Source organism: Ranitomeya variabilis, chromosome 1, assembly GCF_051348905.1.
Source record: "Ranitomeya variabilis isolate aRanVar5 chromosome 1, aRanVar5.hap1, whole genome shotgun sequence".
NCBI lineage: Eukaryota > Metazoa > Chordata > Amphibia > Anura > Dendrobatidae > Ranitomeya > Ranitomeya variabilis.
In genome coordinates this window covers 516814967-516841571 of record NC_135232.1, presented here as the reverse complement: position 1 = coordinate 516841571, position 26605 = coordinate 516814967, and the positions used below count along the sequence as shown (strand labels likewise).

General features: G+C 43.4%; 2 protein-coding genes across 6 annotated transcripts in view; both read right to left on the bottom strand.

Moving 5' to 3' along the window:
- Positions 1 to 26605, bottom strand: part of TJP3 (tight junction protein 3) — an 80645-nt gene that overhangs the window by 10755 nt on the left and 43285 nt on the right. For all 5 annotated transcript variants that reach the window (XM_077253677.1, XM_077253659.1, XM_077253667.1 and 2 more), the window contains 10 exons: positions 9416 to 9572; positions 8014 to 8122; positions 7710 to 7929; positions 7434 to 7621; positions 3880 to 3975; positions 3723 to 3793; positions 2388 to 2598; positions 2185 to 2285; positions 1740 to 2105; positions 1067 to 1110 (listed from right to left, as the gene is read on the bottom strand). In XM_077253677.1, coding sequence (XP_077109792.1) covers positions 1067 to 1110; positions 1740 to 2105; positions 2185 to 2285; positions 2388 to 2598; positions 3723 to 3793; positions 3880 to 3975; positions 7434 to 7621; positions 7710 to 7929; positions 8014 to 8122; positions 9416 to 9572 — 1563 coding nt within the window. The remainder of the gene's footprint in view (positions 1 to 1066; positions 1111 to 1739; positions 2106 to 2184; positions 2286 to 2387; positions 2599 to 3722; positions 3794 to 3879; positions 3976 to 7433; positions 7622 to 7709; positions 7930 to 8013; positions 8123 to 9415; positions 9573 to 26605) is intronic.
- LOC143766238 (uncharacterized) lies at positions 12389 to 15285 on the bottom strand. Its single transcript, XM_077253759.1, has 3 exons — positions 14489 to 15285; positions 13724 to 13863; positions 12389 to 13105 (listed from the first exon to the last, which is right to left on the bottom strand). Exons 1-3 carry the CDS (start codon positions 15169 to 15171, stop codon positions 12654 to 12656), a joined length of 1275 nt encoding a protein of 424 aa, XP_077109874.1. The 5' UTR covers positions 15172 to 15285; the 3' UTR covers positions 12389 to 12653.

The window sequence follows — 26605 nt, the reverse complement described above, 5'->3', positions numbered from 1 at the left end:
TGTGTGGTCCTGTTGTTTGTCATGGCAATTCATGGCCTTATAGCGGCCCTAGAGTCTGATGGCTGTTGTAACCTGTTCAGATGTTAGTGGAATTTAGGTGGTAAAAATACACATTTTCATTTCTGTCATGCCACTTTGCATTAATTTCTGAAAATCACCTGAAGGGTTAGTAAACTACCTGACTGCAGTTTTCAATATGTCAGGGGGTGCTGTTTTTAAAATGGTATAACTTTTGGGGGGTTTCCAATATATAGAACCCCTAAAGGCACTTCAAACCTGGATAGGACCCTTAAAAAATAAATTTTGTAAATTTACTTGAAAAAATGAAAAATTACTGCTACATTTTCAAACCTCCCCAAATGCTAACAAAATAATAATTTACAAATGTTGCTGATGTAAAGCAGGCGTGTGGGAAATGTTATTTATTAATGTTTTGCTGTGGTATGACTATCTGGATTAAAGGAATAATCATTCAAAGTTTGAAAATTGCTAATTTTTTAACATTTTCCTCAAATTTCTGATATTTTTTAAAAATAAACACAAAATATATCGGCCTAAATTTACCATATTCATAAAGTATAATGTGTCACGAAAAAACATTCTCAAAATCACTGGGATTTGTTGAAGCGTTCCAGAGTTATTACCACAAAGGGACACTGGTCAGATTTCAAAAATTTGGCTCCGTCGCTAAGGGGTTAAACTATATGGGACAGTCAGAGGACATTCTCCAAATTAACTGCCGAGTGTGAATATACCCTCATAGTGTAGACACTTGAGCTCATATAATGCACTCGTTATTGATGGTGCAGAAACATCAGGAATTTCAAAATTAGGTCATACTTTCAATTACAAAACATGAAAAAGAACTGATGCTTACCTTATTACAATACATTTTTACCTTTAACAAATCAGTAAGGAATCTATTTTTGTATTCATTAGAATAGATTGCATCTAATAAGCTACAATATGGCAGGTGTATGTCGGTATTTATAAAACCACTTTTACGCAATTTTCTCTATAGCAGCTTCCATGTATGGCAAGATGCTTAATGTTATATCTATTGTACCTGTTGCTGTGGCTCCACTGGGGAAGTTGCTCCATTGCGTTTTCCTAGAACAGAAAAAAAATAACAAAACATTTTTTTAAACTGCAATAACAAGTTTCACCAATAAAAGGGTTAAAAGAACAATGTTTGCAACTGGATTTCATTAAAAAATGATGTCATCTCTGGTCATAAATCTGAAGGCAGGACAGAAAAGACAAATGAAAGCACTAGACACTCCCCATCAGATCATCATAGTAGTGCTGACTAAAGGATTCTGAGTTAAAGGGAAGCCGTCATGTCTAGTGATGAGGAAGCCAGAAAATGTTCGGGTACTTGTTACTCGAGGTGACCAAATCGTAATGCTCGGGTGCTCGACCCAACTAGCAAGTATAATGGAAGTCAATGGATTCCCCCCCCCCCCCCCCAGAAGTCTGCAGGGGGGGGTCTAAAAATGTCTGTAAAAGATGGAAGCCGTGCTGAAATGGCATGGTAACAGCATGGGGAAGACCCCTGGAAACTCCTCTGAATCTTTTGCTTGGGTCAGAAACCCGTAAAATGCAGTGGATACCATTGGAGAAAGTGAAACATTGCATTGATAACATTTAGTTTTGCTAGACGCACTAAATAATAATTGTTTGTGTCCCTTATTAGATTGTGGAAATAAAACAGAAGAAAAAAACCCAAAACAATTTACCTGTGCAGGGCTGTATGCATTATAAAGTGGCGATTGACCTCTGTAGTGTGAAGATGGTTCGGAAGGTGACTGGTTTCCATGATAGGAAGCGGTTTCAATTGAGGAATGGCTTTTGTAATTATATGATGAAAAATATGGTGAGTGGTTATCATGGTAAGGAGGTGAATGCTCAACAACAGGTTCAGATGAACGGGCTAGAGCAGGTTCTTGGAAGTTTTCCTCCAGTTCCTGGTCAGTGTAAGCACCACCTTCAGCATCAGTCTCCTCATAGTCACTGTTGGCTCGACTGTCACAGCTCAGGTAATCTGTAGACCAAACTTCTGACCCAGTCATCCGAATCAAAGGTGTAGTATCTGTAGCCTCAGTCTGAAACAAAAACTACATTTTGTTAGCTCCCACATGAAACAGAGAATAGTCACCTTACCAAGGAATTCCAAATCTTCACCTTTTCCTCACTGGTCCATATCGGCCTTGCTTGTTCTGTATGAATAATTTCCTTCAAACTTGGAAGCCAGGAATCACTTGCTCCACTCAAGTTAATAGTGGCTTAAATATCACATGGAAATAGAGAAGATTACGGTAAATAAGGAAACAGTAATTGAAAAACACAGAAGAAACATAATAGGGAAAAAAGGAGTGTGTGATCACCTGTGAAGAGATGAGAACTGTTCTTGCGCAGTTTCACAGCCTGGGCATACAAACGTCGTGAACTCTTCTTTGAGTCTGGAAGTAGCCATTGACGCATTGCCTTGACCCCCTGTCTATTCTCTGGGTTGCAGAAAACCACGATTGGGTAGAATTGCACATAATTCAGGTGTTCCACTGCTGTTGGAGTAATGTCCAATAGCGCATGCTTATTCTAAATAGAAGAGAAGGTTTTACCATACAATAATAGGAAAGTCTTCTGCTGCATGAAATCCAACCACAGGTAAAAGAGCCTAATTCTTTACATTGCCCCCCTACTGAATTCAATGGATCAATAACCTAGGAGTACCCCAGTTGAATCAATTGGGCAAAACGATAGCGAGGGTCTGAAGTGGAGGCTGATGTTTCTATGCGGTCCACACTTACAAGTAGTTCATTATGTTAATTTCTATTTTCTAAATCCTGGGCTCCGACGGTCATTTCTGTCTATCATGTTTTGATTGTATAACTTAATCATGGGTATCTTGCGAACATGAGCTTCTCTACTATATTTTAATTGAAATTTACAAAAAATAACAGAAAATCAAATGGTGGAAGGAATTACTGCGTATTCTTCTGTTTATGGTCAAAAGTTCTTTGTAGGTTGGGTCCAAGGATAGGTCATGAACATGAGATTCGTGAAGGGTCCTACACTCAATCCCCAAACTGATCAGCTGAAAATAGCTCTGGTGACTGAATAGAGCTGCTCAGTGTAGCTACATTTAATACGTAGCTGCTGACTACTTCGGAATAGCTTCTACAGTAGTTAAAAGAATAGGAGCTGTGTTACAGCACCGAGCAGCCGCCGCTACGCATGGAGTGGCTCCATGAAAAGCTTTTACATCCAACGGCCACCAGAGCAGTTTTCATCTGATCGTTGTGGAGCGGTGTACAACTTCCACCAATCTCATATTGATAACATATGTTATGGATAGGTAATCAATCAGTATTGTGTGCCTTGACATCCACTTTAATGATACAACATTATGCAGTAAGACCACAAGTGTAGTACATTGGTAATACTCTCTCTAGTGTTGGAGTAGGCTCGTAAAACATTTTTTAACCCCTTTACAGAGCCAGATACCATGGTGCCATTCACAAGTAGCTCTGCACCACAGACAAGTGCACAAATAGCCTTCCAACTAACTCCAGCTTTGCCTCCAATAACAGGCAATAATAGCCCTTTCACCTGACAGTTGTAATACAGAGGGTTCAGATATATGTTTAATTTTTTTTAAAATAGCCATCCATGTCATTTCATTGTCTATCTATATAATGAGTTTAATACAACTTCTTTACCTGTTCTGCGATCTCTTTCACCAGCTGAAGTTTAATGACTTTGGAAGCCCCATCATCACGAGAAACACTCTCTGCAACAAAAACATGAGACTCTCAGTGCTCCATTTGCACTGTACTACTACAAAAACAAACTGTTTTGTTCCTCACCATAACTCACCTGCAGATTCAAACTCTTGGGGCAAGTCGGCACAAAGCTTAATATGGGCGATATCTGTTATTGGACCCAGGATTACAACAGGCCTTTTAAAACTCGCTGCATAGAAAAAAAGTCATTTCAAAAGTTAACATCTTTATGATAATAGTAGTAAGATCAATAAGTTAAGGAGAGGGAGTGAAGAGGACTTTGCAAAAAGGTGGTAAATTCATCCCATAAACCTTTTTTTGGAACTTCTATATTGTAGGGCACAGCAAAATGAATACGTGAACCTGCTGAAGACAGCCTAGTCTTCAGAACAGTGCACGTCCACATCAAAGCATCGACATTTTCACAGTACTCCCACATCAAATGAACAAGAAGACGACACCAGGAACTTGCAGACTCAATGCTGATATTAAGAGAATTATAGGTGGACTAGGTCCACTGCACAGAGAGTAGTAATACAAAGACTGTATTTAGCATGGCAAACTGAGGGCGCATTGATAGGGAGACTTCCTGCAAGACTGGAATTTTCCAGCAGAAGTATTTTAACCAGGAGAACACTTATTCCCATGTCTCCTGCTATATCAATTTTTATTCTGCCACAACCCTAAATTGTTTTGTAGAAAAATTTACTTTGGGAATCTGTCATCACATGCTTTTTCTTAATGTATGAAAGTACTAGTATGGCTGTATTTGGACTTAATGACTGTAGAGACCAGATGTGTCAGTCATGTAATTAGTGTAACATATACAAATCGAGTATTTCAATAAGAGCGAATCAAGACACTCAGAAGCTCCCCTGTGACCACTCCTCCACCTCTGCCGATCCCCCCCAGTAAGCTGAATTCGGACTGTAATATAGACCCCACTTGACAATTTTTTTCTCCCCATTTTCCTTCTGAAAACTTGGGGTGTATCTTATGGTCCGGTGCGTCTTATTGTCCGAAAAATACGGTATATGGATTGTGTATATGTAGTGACCCTTCTGTTTCAGATTGAGATAGAAATCACACCTAAATAGAATGACAATACGTAGTTCAACTTTAAAAATATAAGTGCATAAACTTGCATATAAGCACATAGCCACATTTACAATGGTCAGGCACACATGTACCAACAGGCATACTACCGTATATACTCGAGTATAAGCCGACCCGAGTATAAGCCGACCCCCCTAATTTTGCCACAAAAAACTGGGAAAACTTATTGACTCGAGTATAAGCCTAGGGTGGAAAATGCAGCAGCTACCGGTGAATTTCAAAAATAAAAATAGATGCTCCATACCGTTCATTATGGCCCCATAGCTGTGCCATATAGTGCTCTGCACCGTTCATAATTGCCCCATAGCTGTGCCATATAGTGCTCTGCACCATTATTGCCCCATAGCTGTGCCATACAGTGCTCTGCACCATTATTGCCCCATAGCTGTGCCATATAGTGCTCTGCACCGTCCATTATTGCCCCATAGCTGTGCCATACAGTGCTCTGCACCATTATTGCCCCATAGCTGTGCCATATAGTGCTCTGCACCATTATTGTCCCATAGCTGTGCCATATAATGCTCTGCACCATTATTGCCCCATAGCTGTGCCATATAGTGCTCTGCACCGTCCATTATTGCCCCATAGCTGTGCCATAGTGCTCTGCACCATTATTGCCCCATAGCTGTGCCATATAGTGCTCTGCACCGTCCATTATTGCCCCATAGCTGTGCCATACAGTGCTCTGCACCATTATTGCCCCATAGCTGTGCCATACAGTGCTCTACACCATTATTGCCCCATAGCTGTGCCATACAGTGCTCTGCACCGTCCATTATTGCCCCATAGCTGTGCCATACAGTGCTCTGCACCATTATTGCCCCATAGCTGTGCCATACAGTGCTCTGCACCATTATTGCCCCATAGCTGTGCCATATAGTGCTCTGCACGGGCCATTATTGCCTCATAGCTGTGCCATATAGTGCTCTGCACCATTATTGCCCCATAGCTGTGCCATATAGTGCTCTGCACCATTATTGTCCCATAGCTGTGCCATATAGTGCTCTGCACCATTATTGCCCCATAGCTGTGCCATACAGTGCTCTGCACCATTATTGCCCCATAGCTGTGCCATACAGTGCTCTACACCATTATTGCCCCATAGCTGTGCCATACAGTGCTCTGCACCGTCCATTATTGCCCCATAGCTGTGCCATACAGTGCTCTGCACCATTATTGCCCCATAGCTGTGCCATACAGTGCTCTGCACCATTATTGCCCCATAGCTGTGCCATATAGTGCTCTGCACCATTATTGCCCCATAGCTGTGCTGCTGCTGCTGCAATAAAAATAATAAAACACATACTCACCTCTCTTGCTTGCAGCTCCTCGGCGCCATCTTCCCGGCGTCTCTCCGCACTGACTGATCAGGCAGAGGGCGGCGCGCACACTATATGCGTCATCGCGCCCTCTGACCTGAACAGTCAGTGTGGAGAGAGAGCGACGCCGGGAAGATGGAGACAGCGCCCGGCGTGTGGAACGAGGACAGGTGAATATGCGATATTTACCTGCTCCCGGCGTCCCTGGCTCCTTCCCCCGGACAGCTGGTCTCCGGGTGCCGCAGCCTCTTCCTCTGTCAGCGGTCACCGTCACCGCTGATTAGAGAAATGAATTATGCGGCTCCGCCCCTATGGGAGGTGGAGCCGCCTATTCATTTCTCTAATGAGCGGTCCCACGTGACCGCTGTACAGGGGAAGAGCTGCTGCACCCGGAGACCGTGGGACGGGCAGGGGGAGCGACAGGATCGCCGGGACTAGGTAAGTATGCCTCAGCGCTCTCTCCCCCTCACCCGCCGACCCCACCGCCGACCGTGACTCGAGTATAAGCCGAGGGGGCACTTTCAGCCCAAAAATTTGGGCTGAAAATCTCGGCTTATACTCGAGTATATACGGTAACTTTATAGAGGCATGCCCACTTTACTACATACTGCTTCTTTTTATAAAAATACATTCAAAAGGCACTCAGGGCCCCAATTCTACTGCCATATGCATCTGCCCCCATATGTCCAGTGGCAAAAACAGCCCTGTAAGGTCATCTAGATATTCTATATAAAAGCCTCATATACCCTGTATCTTGCATGTTTATATGGATGATGACTACTTGCTTTAGATTTGCAATGGCTGTAAACTTCTCAGTTTTAGGAAACCATTATCATAAAGTCAATGTACATTTAGCAGAGGTCTTTAGTAAAGAAGAGCGAATATTTTAATTGTAAGGTTCGGATTCTGATCGCCATATTTGCAATATTCGCAGAACATAGCGGAACACCATTGGAGTCAACGGGAGTACAGATGAGTGAATATGTTCGGAAGCAATCGTCAAACAAATTCAGCACGAATGTGGTAAAAGTATGGCAAATTTGGATTCGGAGATAATTTTCCTAACATTCGCTCATCTCTAGTCTCTACGTCACTGCTACATCGGATCAACTAGTGAGTCACCTGTTAAAACTACTTGATATACTGATATTTAAGTCACTCTGAAGGTAGGCTCAGTGAAAAAAAACCAACAGAATATTTGCTGTATTGTTACCTTCTCGAAGCACGACTTTCTCATAAGAGGGATACTTGGCCTTGCTGGTAATTGCAGACAAATCTTCTCGACTTTTCTTCAAAATTTTTTTGGCTCCCCTAAGGCCTCTCAGCTTCCAAAACTCAGCACGTGGCCCTGAGGATGACTGAGGTTTTAAGACAGTCTCTAAACTGGCATATTGTTCTGCCCTAAAAAATATGTAGGACGTGCAAGATCATAAGTGTGGAAGAGAGATATATGTTTAATATTGTCTTAAGAGTGTGGCAAATTATTTACCTAACACGATTTGGAATAATTCCCTTGTCCATCTCCTTCAAATCACGGGCAACACGTACACCGAGCCAGCTCCCAATTTTCCCACGGTACAGTGTGTCCAAAACATGGAAAATCTCACCCCGACCGAAGCTCAAGCCAGATGGAGCATCGGCCTCATAATCAAAATGTGTCCGGATGTAGAAAGAATCACCCACATTGGACTTTACCATCTTCCTGTAAACTGTAACAAACAGCTTGTACTATGAGCCCGACACCAAAGAACACACAAAACAGCAAGAAGTCCCATCCACATTGTTAAACTTACTGTCTTCTTTGCCCTGTGTCAGCACTAGAACATCTTCATGCTGTGGCAAGTTCATTAGATATTGTATGGCATCTTCACGTGTCATGTTGTGAAAACTGGTTTCATTTACCTGCAAATGGCAACAGTAAATAGTCAAATTCTCTCATTAGGGAACGAACGCAGTCTTCATGTGTTGTATGATACAAACAGGCCGCACTTTTTTGGCAAATAAAATGTAATATTTATTAAATCCTATTAAAACATATAACCTTATATCAATATAAATTCCAGAAAGAAGTCAGCACAACAGATGGATCACAGGGGACTGGAAAGAATTAACTAATAGCATGTCAATAAATAGCATAAAATTCATACTCCGCCATCCATTTTGATACTATTGTTATATGTTCAACTAAATGTCCATCAAGTATGTTTTCCTTTCATCTAAATCATGAATAGAGATATATTAAAATTAAACATCATGTTCTGAATATATTTATGAACTTGCACTTTATAACTAATTTATTTAAGATCAGATGAACACACTTATTGGTCCGGATCAGCTATATATCTTCCTAAACATGATCATGCTTGAAGATATTTATGCACTTGAACTTTATAATTAATCCATGATCAGGTTAATGCACTTGTGTGTTATTTATTTATTTTTTATTCCTCCTAGCCCAGACACAGCGGCTCGGTGCTCCGAGCTTCCAAGGATGTTGATTATGGTGAGCTGGACTTTGATTAGGTTATTTTTTTTTATACTTATGACATTCATGAATTATGTTTTCTGAATGTATTTATGGATGACCATGTATTTAATTTAAATTCTCCTTTTGTAGTTTGACATACTATTAATTACATATTTCTAGTCCCCTGTGATCCGTCTATTGTGCGGACTTGTTCCTGAAATTGATATTAAGGATAGATGTTTAATAAACGTTACATTCTATTCACAAAACCAGGGTGGCCTGTTTCTCTTATAGGATGTATTGTATAGTTTATAGCCCACTTTATATTTTGTATGAGCAAAGTTTTGTGAGCTGTGGAGATTAAGACATGCCACTGCCATGTAAACTGTAGCAATCTCGGGCAGATTAATTTTTCACAACAAGTTAGGTAGTTTCTCACTTGCCAATAATACTAGAGGTAACTTATGCTAAAACCATGTAAAGTGCCATGTAAGCAAGATCACCTGAAGATACTTGCAGACATTAATGAAAATCTTTATCTTTAGAGTTTGTCCAGGTGCACGTAATATGAAATTCTAATTAGCAGTACTAGAAGGCTGATGTTTCTCAATTATTATATCAAGTGTAACAATCTACAAATATTCTTTAAAAATAAAAAATGAGTTGAACAAAAACTACACTTTAAGTATTGAATGTGCAAGCCACCAAATCTCAAGTACAATGGTCACCTGAAGAATTTGATCACCCTCTTTCATCCCTTCTCGAGCTGCAGGGCTTCCCTCTTGAACAGCAGCAACAAATATTCCCACATCATTTCCTCCCGCAAGGCGAAGTCCAATACTTCTTTCCTTCTGAAACTGGACTAGGCGTGCATCAGGACTATACCTTAAAGGTACATAAAAAACAATAAGATGTCAAGCAACTGCTAAATCAGCTATAGCACATACACGTGGCCCCAATGTACACAAGTTTAGAAGAATACAACAACTCATCTGGATTGGTATTTGCTTTACTACAGATTATTAAAAAAAAAAAAAAAAAAAAAAAAAAAAATGGATCTAGTGCACCTTTACTGCATAAGACTTTGCAATTTATCTAATTGATAAAATTACATACATCCCTTTGCTCTACAGGTGCGTTTTCAAAGGGTGATGGAAACTGATGGCAACATTTGCCCCATCATTAATTTATATGGAGATATGTATGGTATCTTAGTGATTGACAGATCTAAAGTTACAGTCACCGGGACTATGATATGGGCATCGTTGACATTGTAAATGGCCCATGCCGAGAAGAAACATTCAATATTCAAACATGTACATTGCAATGCAGAAGATCAGTATTAATGCAGACTGTAAAAAGTAGGGGAAAAAAATAGAATTACACTTACTGCTAATTCGGTTTCTAAGACCCTCCACGACAGCACCACAGGAAGTTGCCTCCCCGTTCTAATTAGGGACAGGAAATACAGACAGGAAACAAGAGCTTTAAGCAGCCCTCCCTCCATCCTCATTGTACTCCCCCCCCCCCCCCCCCCCGAGGACCACACAGAATGAATGCTTGATTTTTTTTTATTAACACCAGGAATCAAGTGAACATAACGGTTCTTAGAGGGAGGAATTACCAGTGCCGTCATGGAGTGACTTAGAAACCAAATTACCGGTATGTGTAATTCTGTGTTCACTAATCCCCTCCACGACAGCACCACTGGAGAAATGCAAAAGAATAACACCTAGGGAGGGACAATAGCTTGCCAAAGGCTAAATCGCTTATAGACATTAGGAGCTCGATTCTATAAAGTTCGAAAATGGGAAACTCGCCTGTTTTTAGCGTTAAAATGTAATTCTCGCTCTGAAAACAATGTAGGTGCGATCCTATACAGTCATTCTCGATTTTGCCGAGTTTTTGCGAAAAAAACTCGCAAGTGCGAGTGCAAACTCGCAAAAAAACTCGCATGCGAGAAAAACTCACAATGGCTATGCGAATTCGAGAAATTCTAGTGCGATCCTATAACCAAACTCCCCTCTCTCTGGCGAGCAAATCTCGACAGTTATGTGGGAGAAAATTACAGTTGGTTGTTTGTGGAGAGAACTAGTTACCTCAGGAGCATCATGGAGCCTTTTCTAGCTGTTTGTGTGGATTTTGAGCGCATTCTGGCTGAAAATGCCAGAACACGGCCGGTACCCCGACCCAGAATATATCGGGATAGGTTGGACATCGCTAATTTATCGGAGAGGAGCATATATGAGCTGACCCGACTCAACCGCAGTGCCCTCACCTACCTATATGGCCTTCTCCAACCGGACCTGGAGCCAATCACCGCTCGTAATCATGCCTTACCTGGGATGCTTAAGATGGTGGCAAGCATTCAGTTTTTGGCCAATGGGTCGTTCCAGCGGCTGGGAGCATTGTGCATGGGCATGTCACAGCCGGCAATGTGTCGGGCATTGGACGACTTTCTGAAGGGGATGCGACGCATTCTGCCCACAGTTGTGTACTTCCCCACATCTGAGCAAGAGGTTAGCCACATGAAAAATAAGTGGTATAAAATCGCACAAATGCCCAATGTCCTCGGGGCAATAGACTGTACGCACGTCAATTTTATTCCACCAGTGGAGGAGGAACACATCTACCGTAACAGGAAGATGGGCCATTCGATGAACATTCAAATGGTCGCTGGGCCTGATCTGCAGATCATGAGCCTAGTGGCAGGGTTCCCAGGATCCTGTCACGACAGCCACATTCTGCGGAACTCTGGCCTATATACCAAGTTTGAGGATGGCAATCTCCCTGAAGGATGGCTGCTTGGTAAGTTATTCATGTGGTGTTCTCCGATTGTGCTAAACAATGTTGCTAACAACCTGATATGTTTCTAGGTGATTCTGGTTATCCCTGCTTACCGTGGCTGATGACGCCAATGCTGCGTGAGGACACGGCAGCGCAAACCACATATAACAGGGCCCACAAGAAGACCAGAGCAGTGGTGGAACGGGCTTTTGGACTACTAAAAATACGGTTCCGGTGCCTTGATAAGTCCGGTGGCTATTTACAATACAGACCTCCCAAGGTAGTTGACATTGTAGGAGCCTGTGTGGTGCTGCACAATCTGGCAATTAAGCACAGGGTTCAGGACTACATTGCTGAGGAAGAGGGCATGGTGGAGAACATCCATGCCTTGCAGTATGATGGACCAGCCAATGACCAGGGAAATTCTGTAAGAGCACAACTGATCAATCGGTTCTTTGCTTATTAAGTATCTTTTTTTTGTATAAAAACGGCCCCAAAAATTAATTCTTATGCCTTGTTTATCCCTGAGCAAAGTATCCGATCACATTGGCCAATGGTGATCCACTTCTAAACATGTACATGTGTCAGTTAAAGATAAATAACAGTGTTAATGCTCTGCACATCAGAATTACAGCCCACCTTCCAAACGTTTATGTGCTGCAGCAGTGTTTTTTTTTTTTGTTTTTTCAAAAATAAGCAACTGCAGTTGAAAAAAAAAAGTGTAATGTCTGTTTAACAACTTCCTAGTGTTTAATCTTGGTGAGCAATTTAGGAACAATGTGGATGTCAGATGTGTGGACAGAGTTACTGCCCACACTATTTGCACGTTACCATTTGTAATTTGAAGTATGACCAGGGGTGCACCGGGCCATGCTGCTGCCTGAGTTGGGGATTAGAAAGACCAGACCATTACAGGATTTAATATGGACCTCACAGAGATACTTTAATGTTTTAAGGCATAACTACCCCAAGTTGAGGTTCACAACATTGTGAAATGGCATTTTGTGCGCAAACAATTACTTGAAAAAAATGCATGTTTTAAACACAAAACAGAGACATGCATGAATCATAACACAAACAATTAAACAAGACGTCCAAGACACCAAAAGCACAGTATGCAGCAGCAGTTAACATAATTATCTTTAGAAAAAAGTAGGGGTAACCAGTTCCAAGCTGCACTTACTGCTGGCCAGAACGGCTTGCTTGATCGGCCAAAAAAAGGCCAATCAAACTGTTCAAGGTTCCAAAATGCTCGTTCAATTGGGTTAGCTGCAGGTTCGTAGCGATCTGTTGTTGCCGGATACCGTTAAGCTGCCGCTGCAACATTTTGCGGTGCTGCTGTTGCATCCTGTAGAAACGACAGCTCGACTGCATTTGCAAACTAGGTGGGGGGCCAGCACTACGGTCAGCTCGGTTTCTGCCAACCGCACCCCTACGTGTGTTACTTACAGGGGTGGATGTGGTGGGTGCAGCAATAGGTTCTTCATTCAGACGCTGCACCTCACATTGGTCCCCATCTATGAACTCCACGGGCAGAATAATTTCCCGTTCGTCCTGCTGGGACGACAGTTCTGGTGGAATGTCCAACTCTGAAGGCGTGTTACTGTCCTGTACATGTTCCTGCACCGGACCTATGCAAAAAAAACGACAACGGTTAAAAAGAATGCTGTCATCCAGCACCAGCAGCATACAGGGCAGTAGAGGCAGCGTCTGTGGCAGTGCCCCAACTTTCTCGCCCTGCCGCCATGGCTGCAAGCACAGAGACCACTTTCCCGCCGCCAGAGTATGCGCTGGGCGGCGCCTCTGCCAGTGGGTTCCTCTAACGTAATACAATGACATCTGAGTAGAGGGACAGCCTAGGAGGTATTCCCCCACCCAGGCCCTCCCTCTAGTCTGTCGTGCGCATGGTACGCCACGGGAAAACACTTGTGATGTTGCCAAGCGGCGTAGACTCGCTCACCAGGTAAGTGGTGCATTGTCTGCTGTGCTTGCATCTGCTGCGGACTTGAGAATATTTGCAAGTGCCTCTACTGCAGGGGCAGGTTATGGGTGTCAAGGTTGCGCCCATGTGGAACGAACAGTCCACTGTGTGAAAGGAGAGCTAAAGTGGCCAAGCGCCATGGTAAAAAAGCCATACTCTGGCCGAGTAGCAGCCTGTCTTACATCATCAGAAATGTATCATGTTCCTGCATATGGATAACTGCAATGGCATAATTGATTAAAAGGATGATCAGTGGGGCACAGCATACCTGCAACTGCAACATCAGGACCATCGGTGTCTATGGTGTGCGGAAGACCAATCAAGGTCGCCGGATTTATTAGGCCCTCAATGAGCTTCTCTGCGTCGGTCAAAAGCAACCGCCGAGGGCAACCTCCACCAGTGCCGGTGCTGTAATGCAAAGGTAAGAATATAGAACAGCATGTACGCTCGCATTTAGAACGTGGAGCAGCCAGCACCAGTTATGACAGTTGGTGACAGATATATCTGCACGTGTGTGTGTGTGCCATGGTCGCAGGCAGGGCTGCCATTAGGAATTATGGGGCCCATGACAGCCTCTAAGCCTGGGCTTCCCCCCCCGGAAAAAAAATTGGACACCTTCCTTTTCCTTGCCACTGGCATCTGCAAGGCACGGTGCACCCCTGCAGCCAGCATTTTTAGTGCAACAACTGTGGTAGCGTAAAAATTTAGAAAAATGAATAACCAAACAGCAGGAAGGAATAACCATGATCATTGCAGCGGAAGATCCACCCAAAAATCCAAAATAAAAAACCCACCCCTGCCGCAGGGTATCCCCTTTTGGGATGCCCCACGGCCCTAAGCCCCCGGGGCCTATGCTCCAAGTGCAGCATCCCCTGGTGACGTCACCTCACAGGAGTCTATGGACGTTCTGCGTCCATATACTCCTGCACAATGACCCCTTAAGGGGATGCCCCGCAGCTGGGGGAGGGGAACCGAGTATTTGGTTTGTTGGCCGGAACATCCGCATTAAGCAACTGAAGTGAACTTTGCTCACCTGTACTTCCGTAGATCTGAGACCTTTTTACGGACCTGTGTTTTTAGATCTTGGTATCTCTTTTTACATTTCGCAACACTCCTTCTTTGCCTCCCAACGGAATTTACGGCATCGACAACATCACCCCAGAGGTTTGCTTTCACGGACATTTCAGTCCGGTTTGACAGCCTTCCCATTAATTTATCGAAATGCTCCGTAATTTTTTGTGCCAAAACAAGATTCTCGATCTGAGAAAAACGGGTGTATTTTTGAATAGAACCACTTCGCTCTTCAGCTGAACGAACCTCCATGCTTTCCTCTGGGGAATTGGAACCTAGCTCCTCAGACTGATGGCTTGCAGGTGATGAGTGGCTCAAAGGAGTGGAAGCGCAGGATTCTGGCCTCATGACAGGTCTGTCAGTATGCAGTGTTTGATCTCCAGCAGCCTGCACTTCACCACTGGCCTGACTAGAGGAATGCTGTACCCTGCTGGTGCTTGCCCTGCTTGTGGAGGGCCTAGGACTGTGGCTCCGTGAGCTTGAGTTGCTAGGCAAACTGACATGTGACTCCTGTCTCCTGCTACTTCCACTGTGTCTTATATGCCTGGAGATACTACGGCGGCGTGAACTGCCGTGCCCATGCTGAGTCTGTCTCCCTGCAGCATGTGAGCGCTCTCTGTGTGTATTATGTCTGTGGGAAGACATGCCAAAAGGTGACTGATTGCTGCAGCTAATACACAGGCAACAGCTGCGGGCAGGAGCACTATAAACCTAACCTCACTCCCCTATCTCTCTCCTATCACTCCTACCTATCTCTATCTCTATCTCCTACCTATCTCTCTCTCTCTCCTATCAAACCAGATGTGTGATGCGCATGCACAAGTGTAAAGCTGTTCCCGCAGGGGCGCACTTCCTGTCCACACACGAGACTCCAGCAGCTTCCTGCACAGAAAAATACGCAAGTTTGTGACGTAAATCCGCATCGGAACTCGCAAACTCGCATGAAAAGCACCGATTTCCGCAAGCGAGTTTCAAAATCTCGCAACGACTTCCGCAACCATTCGAACAAGGGAATTAAACTCGCAAGCTTCTAAGAATCACGCGAGCAAGCGAGAACAGCTCGCATGCGAGATGAAACTCGCATGCGGAAAAAAAAGAAACGAACTTTATAGAATCGAGCCCTAGGTCTAATCTGTAATGCTTAGTAAACGGTATGGGCTGAGGACCAGACAGCAACACTGCAGATTTGTTTGATGGAAGCACTGGCCCTTTCAGCCCAAGAGACAGATACAACACTAGTGAAATGAGCCCTTAGTGATTCAGGAGGAGATAAATCTTGATTTTATAGGTTTTTGTGATTGTTATTTTAATCGAGTTAGCCAGAGAGCTCTTGGAGGCTTTCTTCCCTTTATTTGGTGCACAGTATTGGACTAAAAGGCTTTGATGTTTTCTCCAAGGTCCCGTTTGACTTCGGTAAAAGGGGATGGTTCTCATCTAGAGAATGAAATTTTGCTTCTCTATCGTCCTTTGGGTTCTCACAAAAAGAATAAAGACTTATTTCCTGGGATATGTGAAAGTCAGATGCTACCTTTGGAAGGAAGGTGGGGTCTAGGCAAAGGATTATTCTTTTGTCCAGTATTTTCAAATAAGCTTCCTTAATGGATAGGGCGTGTATCTCGCAAACCCTCCTTGCTGTCGTAATGGCTACCAATAGAGACGCTTTCCAGGATAGTTTGTCCATTTGGATTTGGTCCATAGGTTCAAAAGGCAGGATAGTCAGACCCCTCAATATTATATTCAGGTTCCAAGACTGAACTACATTGGACCTTCTTGGGCGAATTCTAGTGGCAACTATCATGAACTTCTTTATCCATCGGTAGTTTGCCAGGTTGCCAGGTTTTGGTCAAAGGAGGAACTCCGAGCAGACACCTGGACTTTCAGGGTGCCAAGTTCTAATCAATTTGATAGGCCATCCAGTAGGAAGTCTAATATTCTGGAAACATCAAGATGAAATGGATCGATGAGGGTGGATCCATACCATGCAGAGAAGGTCTTCCATATCTTAGATTAGATGGCATTAGTGACCTGTACTTATGATGGCATCCGAGAGACCTCTGCCTTTCAGAATTGATGCTTCAGAAGCCAGGCTGCCAAGCACAAGCTGTGAGGAGTCAGATGAAAAATTAGACCTTGATGTAGCAGGTCGTGATCTGGGGAAAGGGTAAGAGGTTCCTCTGAGATCTGAAGTTTCAGAGCCCCAAACCAGATCCTCTTTGGCCAGAGTGGAGCGATCAGAATGGTTTTGACCCTGTTCGTTCTGACCGTCTGCAAAGTTCGTGGTAATAACAGAATTGGAGGGAACGCATAGGCCAACCTGAAGTTCTACGGGTGAAAGAAGGCATCCACCCTTGATTAGGGTCTGCTTGGACCTATGGAGAAATAATGATCTACTTTTGTGTTTTGCCGATTTGCAAACAGGTCTACATATGGGTGATCCTATTTTTGGGGTATTAATTGGAACAACTTTGTACGGAGGCTCCATTCCCCCGGATTTAGATCCATTCGGCTCAGGAAGTCTGCCTGGATATTGTTGGATCCCTTTAGATGAAGGGCCAACAAGGATAGATGATCTTCTGCCCAAAATTAAAAATTCTTGCCGAGATTTGTTGCAGGCTCTCGAATCTTGTGCTGCCCTTATGACGTAGGTGAGCCACTGTGGTCATATTGTCAGACTAAATTTGAACATGAGTTCCTTGAAGTACAGACTTTGCTGCTCTCAGGGCTTCCTCTACCGCTGTTATTTCTCTGAAATTTGAAGATCTGTCGTCCATCTCCTTGTGCCAGACTCCCTGAAATACCTCTCAGATGTAACTGTTCCCCAACCCTTTTTACTGGCATCCGTTGTTACAGAAGAGACAGGATGTCGAATACAAGGTACCAATCCAAGGTATTAAGAAGGAAAATTAGATTTTTAATCCCATCCTGACTGAATCCAGGATTTTGCGTCTGATGTTATATCCCGCCAGTGTGGGAAGAAGCTTGAAATCCTGCCCCCTACTCATTTGGTGTCATTGCCTTTCAGAACATTGGTTCTGAAAGATACTTCTCTCTCTCTTCCTCCTTTTGGGTAGATCTAACGTCCCAATTTACCTTTTCCTCTATATTGAGGATTTTGCCCCTTTTTGAGCGATCAAGGTTCGGGAAGACTCTTTATCGGACACCTCCAGCCAGTCGTCCATATTTAGACCAAAGACATATTCCCCTCCGAAAGGTTTAGAGCATAACTTAGATTTGGATAGGAGACCTCCGCTCCACATCTTTAATCATAGTGCTGTTCTCGTGGTGTTAGAAAGAACCGAAGCTCTAGCTGCAATCCGGACAGATTCAGCAAAGGCATCTGCTAGGAATACGCCTACTTTCTGCAAGAGGCCAGAATATCTTCTCTAGGGGTACCTCCCTTAATATGATCCTCCATCTGTCATAACCAACAAAACATGGCCATCATGACACAGGTGGATGCGACATTCGTTCTTAAGGAGGCCTCCGATGTCTCCCAAGACTTAAACAGACTATTCATCTTGCGGTCAAGTGTATATTTAAGCTGGGAGCAGTCCTCAAAGGGTAGGGTAGTCTTTTTGGCTACCTCGACATCCACTTTGGGAATTTCTGTCCAGCTCTTTGAGATGTCTTCATGCAGGGGGAAGCAGTCCTTCAAATCACCTTCAGCTTCGTTACTGGGAACTCCCATTCATCCAGAATTAAATACTGAAAGCTGTCATGGATGGGAAACACCATCTTCCTTCTCGATCTCAAGCCCCCAAACATCTCATCCTGGACTGTGCGGGATGTTTTCTCTTCTTCTACCCCCATTGTATTCCTGACAGAGTAATAATTCCTCCATGTCATCATAGGAAAAGAAGAATTTCTTTATCGTCCTGCTTGGTATAACTTAGAGCAACTGCGCCTTCCTCCAAACATTTTTCAGGAACTGATATTTCCGCAATTAAGTCAAAGCTATCTTCAGGGGCGTATTTCCCCTTTTTTGGATACAGAGGGGCCCCTGAAAAAAACTGGGAGAAGGTGATAGGGAAGACTGGATCTCCTGTCACACCATCCCACTAACTTCATCCATAAGAGATGGCTGTTCCTCTCGGATGATTTTCTCCATACACAGCTGGCATAGAGCCTTTTTGTGGGTGGATGGAAGGTTTTTTTTTTACTGCGAATGGCACACTTGCGATTTGTAGATTTTTCTTTTGCATTGGTGCAGGATCCTAGTCTCCCTTAAAAAAAAAAAAAAAAAAAAAAAAAAAAAAGGAAGGAGAATCCATAAGGACAAATCGTCTCCCAAAGGGACCTCCTTACCAGATATACTCAATGGGCCAGGGACAGTGCTGGGCTCTGCAGAAACAGCTCTAACGGAAGACACATCATCAGAACCTCGGTCCTACCTTATGGTGTCTTCAGTCAGGGTCCTTTATACAAGAAAGCATTAAGCTACTTACGGGTAGCGGCATTTTTCGAAGGCCCATGACAGCACTACGAGAGAGGGGATCCACCCTTAAGGAACAGGAAACCTACAGATACAATAAGGGCGGCACCTCTCCCATGCATCAGTTGTATTTCAGAGCCTTGAGAGGACTACCGCGGTTAGTGGCATACAAATATTCATTATATACATTTTGAAAACGAAAATATTCTATTAAATTGTAACTAGACACCATACGTGAGATCTACATATCACACTATATACAAATTAGGAAGTGCAACCCCATGTGAATAGGGAGGGAACTAAGGGTGCTGTCATGGGCCTCCGAAAAATGCTGCTACCCGTAAGTAGCTTAATGCTTTATTCGGACTCCCATGACAGCACTACGAGAGATTTACAGAGATGTAAGCTACCTTAGGGAGGGACTATAGTCTGCAGCATCCTTAACCCGAAGGTGAGATCAGAGGAGGACCCCAAATCCAACCGATAGTGCTTAAAGAACGTGGAAGGGGATGACCAAGTGGCCGCCTTACATATTTGTTCCACCGACACTCCAGATCTTTCTGCCCAGGATGACGCCATGGCCCGGGTGGAATGTGCCTTTAGATTCTGCGGAGCTGGCCCCCCACCCGCTGTATAGGCCAGAGAGATAGTTTCCCTAATCCATCTAGCCAGTAAATATTTTGATACTCTACATCCTTTCTTTGGACCTTGGAAGGAAAGAAGCAGTGCCTCATCCTTCTTCCAACTATCGGTGACTGAAATATACTGTAGAAGAGATCTCCTAACATCTAACGTATGAAGCTCCTGCTCTTTAGGATTAGATGGATTAGGAATAAAAGATGGTAAAACTATCTCCTGCGACCTATGAAACCGTGTTGCTACCTTCGGCAGATATGCTGGGTCTGGTCTAAGGATTACCCTGTCAGACAGGAACTCTGTATATGCTGGAAGTCTGGAAAGTGCCTGGATATCCCCTATCCTGCGAGCTGAGGTTATGGCAATCAAGAAGGCTGTCTTAAGTGTCAACATTTTAATCGAGGCCTCTTGTAGAGGTTCAAATGGGGGTTTTAGAGAGGACAGAACTAAATTTAAATCCCACGGAACCGTTCTGTCTTTATATACTGGTCTAGTTCTACAGACTGCCTTCATAAACCTCGCTATCCAATAGTTGTTAGCTATATTACAGGAAAACAGGGCACCCAGAGCTGAGACCTGTACTCTAAGGGTACTAGTAGAGAGTTTTAGCTCAAACCCCTTCTGTAGAAACTCTAAGGTTTGTTGTATCGGCACCCCTTCTTGGATATTAAACTTTGAAACGGTCAAGAACTTCCACCAAGTCCTAGAGTAGATTTTTGTAGTTATTTGTTTCCTACTCTTTAGGAACGTTTCTACCAAGTTCGGAGAGAAGCCTTTATCTACTAACAGTGACCGTTCAAACTCCACGACGTTAAATAGAGCGCTGCCACTTGTGGATGGGAGATTGGTCCCTGAGAAAGTAAGTTCGGGATCTCTGGCAGTACCCAGGGATCCGATACAGACATTGTCCTGAGCCAGGCAAACCAGGTTCTTCTGGGCCAAAAGGGGGCAATAAGGATGACTTTTGCTCGATCTTCCCTGATTTTCCTCACCACTAGAGGTATCAGATTCAGTGGTGGGAAGGCATAAGCCAGTGGAAAATCCCATTTTATTAGAAATGCGTCCACCGCCAGGGGATTCTCTCTGGGATTCAGAGAGCAAAAAAGTTTTACTTTTCTGTTGCCTCTGGTGGCGAACAGATCCACCACTGGTTGACCCCATCTGTGGATGATATGGTTGAAAATGTCTTCGTTGAGAGACCACTCTCCTTGTCTTAACATGTTTCGACTTAGGAAATCTGCTGTTATATTTTCCTTTCCTTTGATGTGGAGAGCTGTCAAAGATTGAAAATTGATCTCTGCCACCTGGAACAAGCGATCCGTGATCTGCATTAATGTCTCGGAACGTGTTCCCCCTTGCCGGTTTATGTAGGCGACTGCCACGCTGTTGTCCGACAGAATTGTGACGTGCTGGCCCATCAGATATATGAGGAATTTTTTAACAGCCAATTCAATTGCCAACAACTCCCTTTGATTGGATGAGAATGTTGTGAAGGGTTCCCATTGTCCCTGGACCACCATGTCCCTCATATAGGCTCCACACCCCGAAGAGCTGGCATCTGTGGTTATCACCTGGGTGACATTTACTATCCAGAGCACCCCTGCTGATAAATTCTGTTTGTCTAACCACCACCTAAGGGAATTCAGTGTTATTGGCCCCAACGTTAATTTCCCATTTAGCGCGCCATTTAATGCTCTGTCATGGAACAAAACTTCTTTTTGCAGGGATCTGGTGTGGAACTGAGCCCACTTAACAGCTGGAATGCAAGATGTGAGTGACCCAAGTAGGGACATTGCTTGCCTAAGTGTCATGGAGGGTGTTTTAATTGCTTTTAACACATAACTCTGAATTAGCTCTATTTTTTCTATAGGGAGAAGACACTGCTGTGTTACTGAATTCAATATTAACCCAAGGAATTTTTGAATATTTAGGGGCTGTAACTTAGATTTTTCGAAGTTTATGATCCAAACCAGGTTTTCTAGTTTAGCTTTAGTAATCTCCCATTGTGACAGACCGTGATCTACTGAGTTCCCGACAATGAGGAAATCGTCTAAGTAGGGGATTATAAGGACATTTGATTCCCTTAAATGCGCCATGACTTCCGCGATTATTTTAGTGAACACTCTAGGAGCAGAAGTTATCCCGAAGGGGAGTGCACTGAACTGAAAATGTTGAATCCTTCCCTCCATTAGCAGTGCTACCCTCAGGTATCGTTGGAAATCAGCATGAATGGGTACATGATAGCAGGCATCTTTCAAATCCACTACTACCATAAAACAGTTTTCAAAGAGCATTTTTATTGTCGAATTGATGGACTCCATTTTGAAAGTATGCTTTACCAAAAACTTATTGAGACCCTTAAGATTAATAACGGTTCTATAAGTGTTATCTGGTTTTTGGATTAGGAAAAGGGGAGAGTAAAACCCTTTCCCTGCCTGAGAATACGGTACTTCCACCAAAACATTTTTAGAACAAAGAGTCCTCACTTCCTCTTCCAAGGCAATTTGTTCAGTGGGAGATGAGCGCCAAGGCGTTAACTTAATTATGACATGGTGGGGATATCTGAAACATGGCTGGATGAGAGCCATGACTGGGCTGGGAACTTGCAGGGCTATAGCCTGTTCAGAAATGACCGTACAGATAAGCGAGGGGGTGGGGTGTGTCTGTATGTAAAATCGACCTTAAAACCCATCCTGCGTGATAATATAGGTGAATCTAATGAAAATGTAGAGTCCCTGTGGGTGGAGATAAGGGGAGGGGGAAAAAATAATAAATTACTGATAGGGGTTTGTTATAAATCTCCCAAAATAATGGAAGCAATGGAGAATATCCTCGTAAAGCAAATAGATGAAGCTGCGACTCAAGGAGAAGTCATTATTTTGGGGGACTTCAACTACCCTGAAATAGATTGGGGAACAGAAACCTGCAGTTCCAGTAAAGGTAATCGGTTTTTGACAACTATGAGAGACAATTACCTTTCACAACTGGTTCAGGACCCAACAAGAAGGGGGGCACTGCTAGACCTAATATTAACTAACAGGCCAGACCGCATAGCAAATATAAGGGTTGGGAGTCACTTGGGGAATAGTGATCACAAAATAATAAGTTTTCATGTCTCCTTTAATAAGATGTGTAGTAGAGGGGTGACAAGGACACTAAACTTCAGGAGGGCAAATTTCCAACGGATGAGAGAGGATCTTGGTGCAATTAACTGGGACAATATCCTGAGACATAAAAGTACACAAAGAAAATGGGAGACGTTTATTAGCATCCTGGATAGGACCTGTGCACAGTATATACCGTATGGGAATAAACATATTAGAAATAGGAGGAAACTAATATGGCTAAATAAAGCTGTAAGGGGTGCAATAAGTGACAAAAAGAAAGCATTTAGAGAATTAAAGGAAGTAGGTAGTGAGGAGGCATTAAATAAATACAAAAAATTAAATAAATTCTGTAAAAAGCAAATCAAGGCAGCAAAGATTGAGACAGAGAGACTCATTGCCAGAGAGAGTAAAAATAACCCCAAAATATTCTTTAACTACATAAATAGTAAGAAACTAAAAAATTATAGTGTTGGCCCCCTTAAAAATAGTCTGGGTGAAATGGTGGATGAGGATGAGGAAAAAGCCAATATGCTAAATGACTTTTTTCATCAGTATTTACAAAAGAAAATCCCATGGCAGCCAATATGACTAGTGATAAAAATTCCCAATTAAATGTTACCTGCTTAACCCAGCAGGAAGTACGGCGGCGTCTAAAAATCACTAAAATTGACAAATCTCCGGGCCCGGATGGGATACACCCCCGAGTATTGCAGGAATTAAGTACAGTCATTGATAGACCATTATTTTTAATCTTTAAAGAGTCCATAATAACAGGGTCTGTACCACAGGACTGGCGTATAGCAAATGTGGTGCCAATATTCAAAAAGGGGACAAAAACTGAACTCGCAAATTATAGGCCATTAAGCTTAACCTCTACTGTGGGTAAAATCCTGGAGGGCATTCTAAGGGATGCTATACTGGAGTATCTGAAGAGGAATAACCTCATGACCCAGTATCAGCACGGGTTTACTAGGGACCGATCATGTCAGACTAATTTGATCAGCTTCTATGAAGAGGTAAGTTCCGGACTGGACCAAGGGAACCCAGTAGATGTAGTGTATATGGACTTTTCAAAAGCTTTTGATATGGTGCCACACAAGGTTGATACATAAAATGAGAATAATGGGGATAGGGGAAAATATGTGCAAGTGGGTTGAGAGCTGGCTCAGGGATAGGAAACAAAGGGTGGTTATTAATGGCATACACTCGGACTGGGTCGCGGTTAGTAGTGGGGTACCACAGGGGTCAGTATTGGGCCCTCTTCTTTTTAACATATTTATTAATGACCTTGTAGGGGGCATTCAGAGTAGAATTTCAATATTTGCAGATGACACTAAACTCTGCAGGGTAATCAATACAGGGGAGGACAATTTTATATTACAGGATGATTTATGTAAACTAGAAGCTTGGGCTGATAAATGGCAAATGAGCTTTAATGGGGATAAATGTAAGGTCATGCACTTGGGTAGAAGTAATAAGATGTATAACTATGTGCTTAATTCTAAAATTCTGGGCAAAACCGTCAATGAAAAAGACCTGGGTGTATGGGTGGATGACAAACTCATATTCAGTGGCCAGTGTCAGGCAGCTGCTACTAAGGCAAATAAAATAATGGGATGCATTAAAAGAGGCATAGATGCTCATGAGGAGAACATAATTTTACCTCTATACAAGTCACTAGTTCGACCACACTTAGAATACTGTGCACAGTTCTGGTCTCCGGTGTATAAGAAAGACATAGCTGAACTAGAGCGGGTGCAGAGAAGAGCGACCAAGGTTATTAGAGGACTGGGGGGTCTGCAATACCAAGATAGGTTATTACACTTGGGGCTATTTAGTTTAGAAAAATGAAGGCTAAGGGGTGATCTTATGTTAATGTATAAATATATGAGGGGACAGTACAAAGACCTTTCTGATGATCTTTTTAATCATAGACCGGTGACAGGGACAAGGGGGCATCCTCTACGTCTGGAGGTAAAAAGGTTTAAGCATAATAACAGATGCGGATTCTTTACTGTAAGAGCAGTGAGACTATGGAACTCTCTGCCGTATGATGTTGTAATGAGTGATTCATTACTTAAATTTAAGAGGGGACTGGATGCCTTTCTGGAAAAGTATAATGTTACAGGGTATATATATTAGATTCCTTGATAAGGCGTTGATCCAGGGAACTAGTCTGATTGCCGTATGTGGGATCGGGAAGGAATTTTTTTCCCCATGGTGGAGCTTACTGTTTGCCACATGGGGTTGTTTTGCCTCCCCCTGGATCAACATGTTAGGGCATGTTAGGTTAGGCTATGGGTTGAACTAGATGGACTTAAAGTCTTCCTTCAACCTTAATAACTATGTAACTATGTAACTTGAATTTGTCCCGTGGAGTATGAACAAATTCAAGTTTAAGACCATGGGAAACAGTGTCTTTTATCCAAACGCTGTTTGTGATTTCCGACCATTCTGCCGAGAAATGCAACAGTCTCCCTCCCACCGGGATTGCCAGTCATTGGTCTTGTTTTTTGCTTTGTCGGGTTACGGCGAAACATGAGACCTGTATCTCGTTTTCGCTTATCATCCCATCTGGATCGATCTCTACCCGGTGAGAAGGCGCGCTTCCCTCCCCGATTGAACCTTCTCTTGTTGAAGGGACGACGGTATGCATTAAATAAATTGGGAAACTTTTTCTTATCATCTCCTGCCTTCTCCAGGAGTTCATCCAGGGTAGGCCCAAATAAATACTCGCCTTTACAAGGGATAGCGCAGAGCTTTGCTTTCGCCTGCATATCCCCTGGCCAGCATTTCAACCATAGGGCTCTCCTTGCAGCATTAGAAAGTCCTGCTGCTCTAGCTGCCAACTTAACGGAGTCAATTGAAGCGTCCGATAATTGGGTCTCTAACTGGTCCAGCCAGACCATCATTGACCTTGCCATGCAGGTTGACGCCACCGCAGGTCTTAAGGAGCCGGCTGCCATTTCCCAGGTTCCCTTTAAGAAGGTATCCACCTTCCTATCCAGGGGGTCTTTAAGCGTTCCCATATCTTCAAACGGGAGAGAGGATCGCTTCGCTACCTTGGCAATTGCCGCATCCAGTTTTGGGGCCTTTTCCCAGTTACCTACTGCTGGGTCATCAAAAGGATACCTTCGCTTATTTGCAGGTGGTAAGGAGCCTTTCCTCTTTGTTTTTTTCCACTCTTTGTTGATAAGTTCCTGTATCTTTTCATTCAGAGGGAAAACTCTGCGCTTCCTTTGTTCTAACCCACTGAACATCATTTGTTCTTTAGATAGTTGAGGCTTGGGTTCTGTTATACCCATTGTGCCTCTTACTGCCTTTATTAACTTGTCTATTCTCTCCAAGGGTAAGCAAAAACGAGCAGCGTCTTCTTCCGAGGAGGAGGATGATGCTGCTGAGTCGTCCGATTCTTCGCTCTTGTCCTTATCCACAGATGAATCAGACGACCACTGAGTTTTCTGCTTAGAGCCTCCTGTTTGTGAAAGGCTCTTAATGGACTGCTTAACTTCCATCCTAACCATTTCCTTCAGACTGGCCGCAATAGAAGAGGATTCTTCTGCTACCTGAGGGGGCAAGTAAGGCAAACTAGTCTATAGAACTAATGCCATACCCCCTCCCCCTCTCCCAGACCTCACCGTCTGCTGGATACAGGGGTCACATAGCTTTTTTAGGTATGAGTCAGGCAAGAGAACCCCGCAGATGGCACATTCCCTATGCTTTTTCTTACTGGTGTTCTTCTTCCCCTGTGAAAACATATACGAGGGGAGACTAATCACTGAGTGAACATTCTCGAAGATCACTTACCAGTGGATACCCATACCCAGAAAGCTACCGAAGTACGAGGGGGATTTTTTCTGGCTGATGCTCCAGACCCCTGTCTGGAGGAGCTTCTGCGGCCAGA

Coding starts and splice junctions, on each gene's coding strand:
- LOC143766238 (XM_077253759.1), bottom strand. CDS start 15,171: ATGTCTTCCCACAGACATAATACACACAGAGAGCGCTCACATGCTGCA. Junction 13,864..14,488: donor TCAGATCTACGGAAGTACAG/GTGAGCAAAGTT, acceptor TTTGCATTACAG/CACCGGCACTGGTGGAGGTT. Junction 13,106..13,723: donor TCCTGATGTTGCAGTTGCAG/GTATGCTGTGCC, acceptor TTTTTTGCATAG/GTCCGGTGCAGGAACATGTA.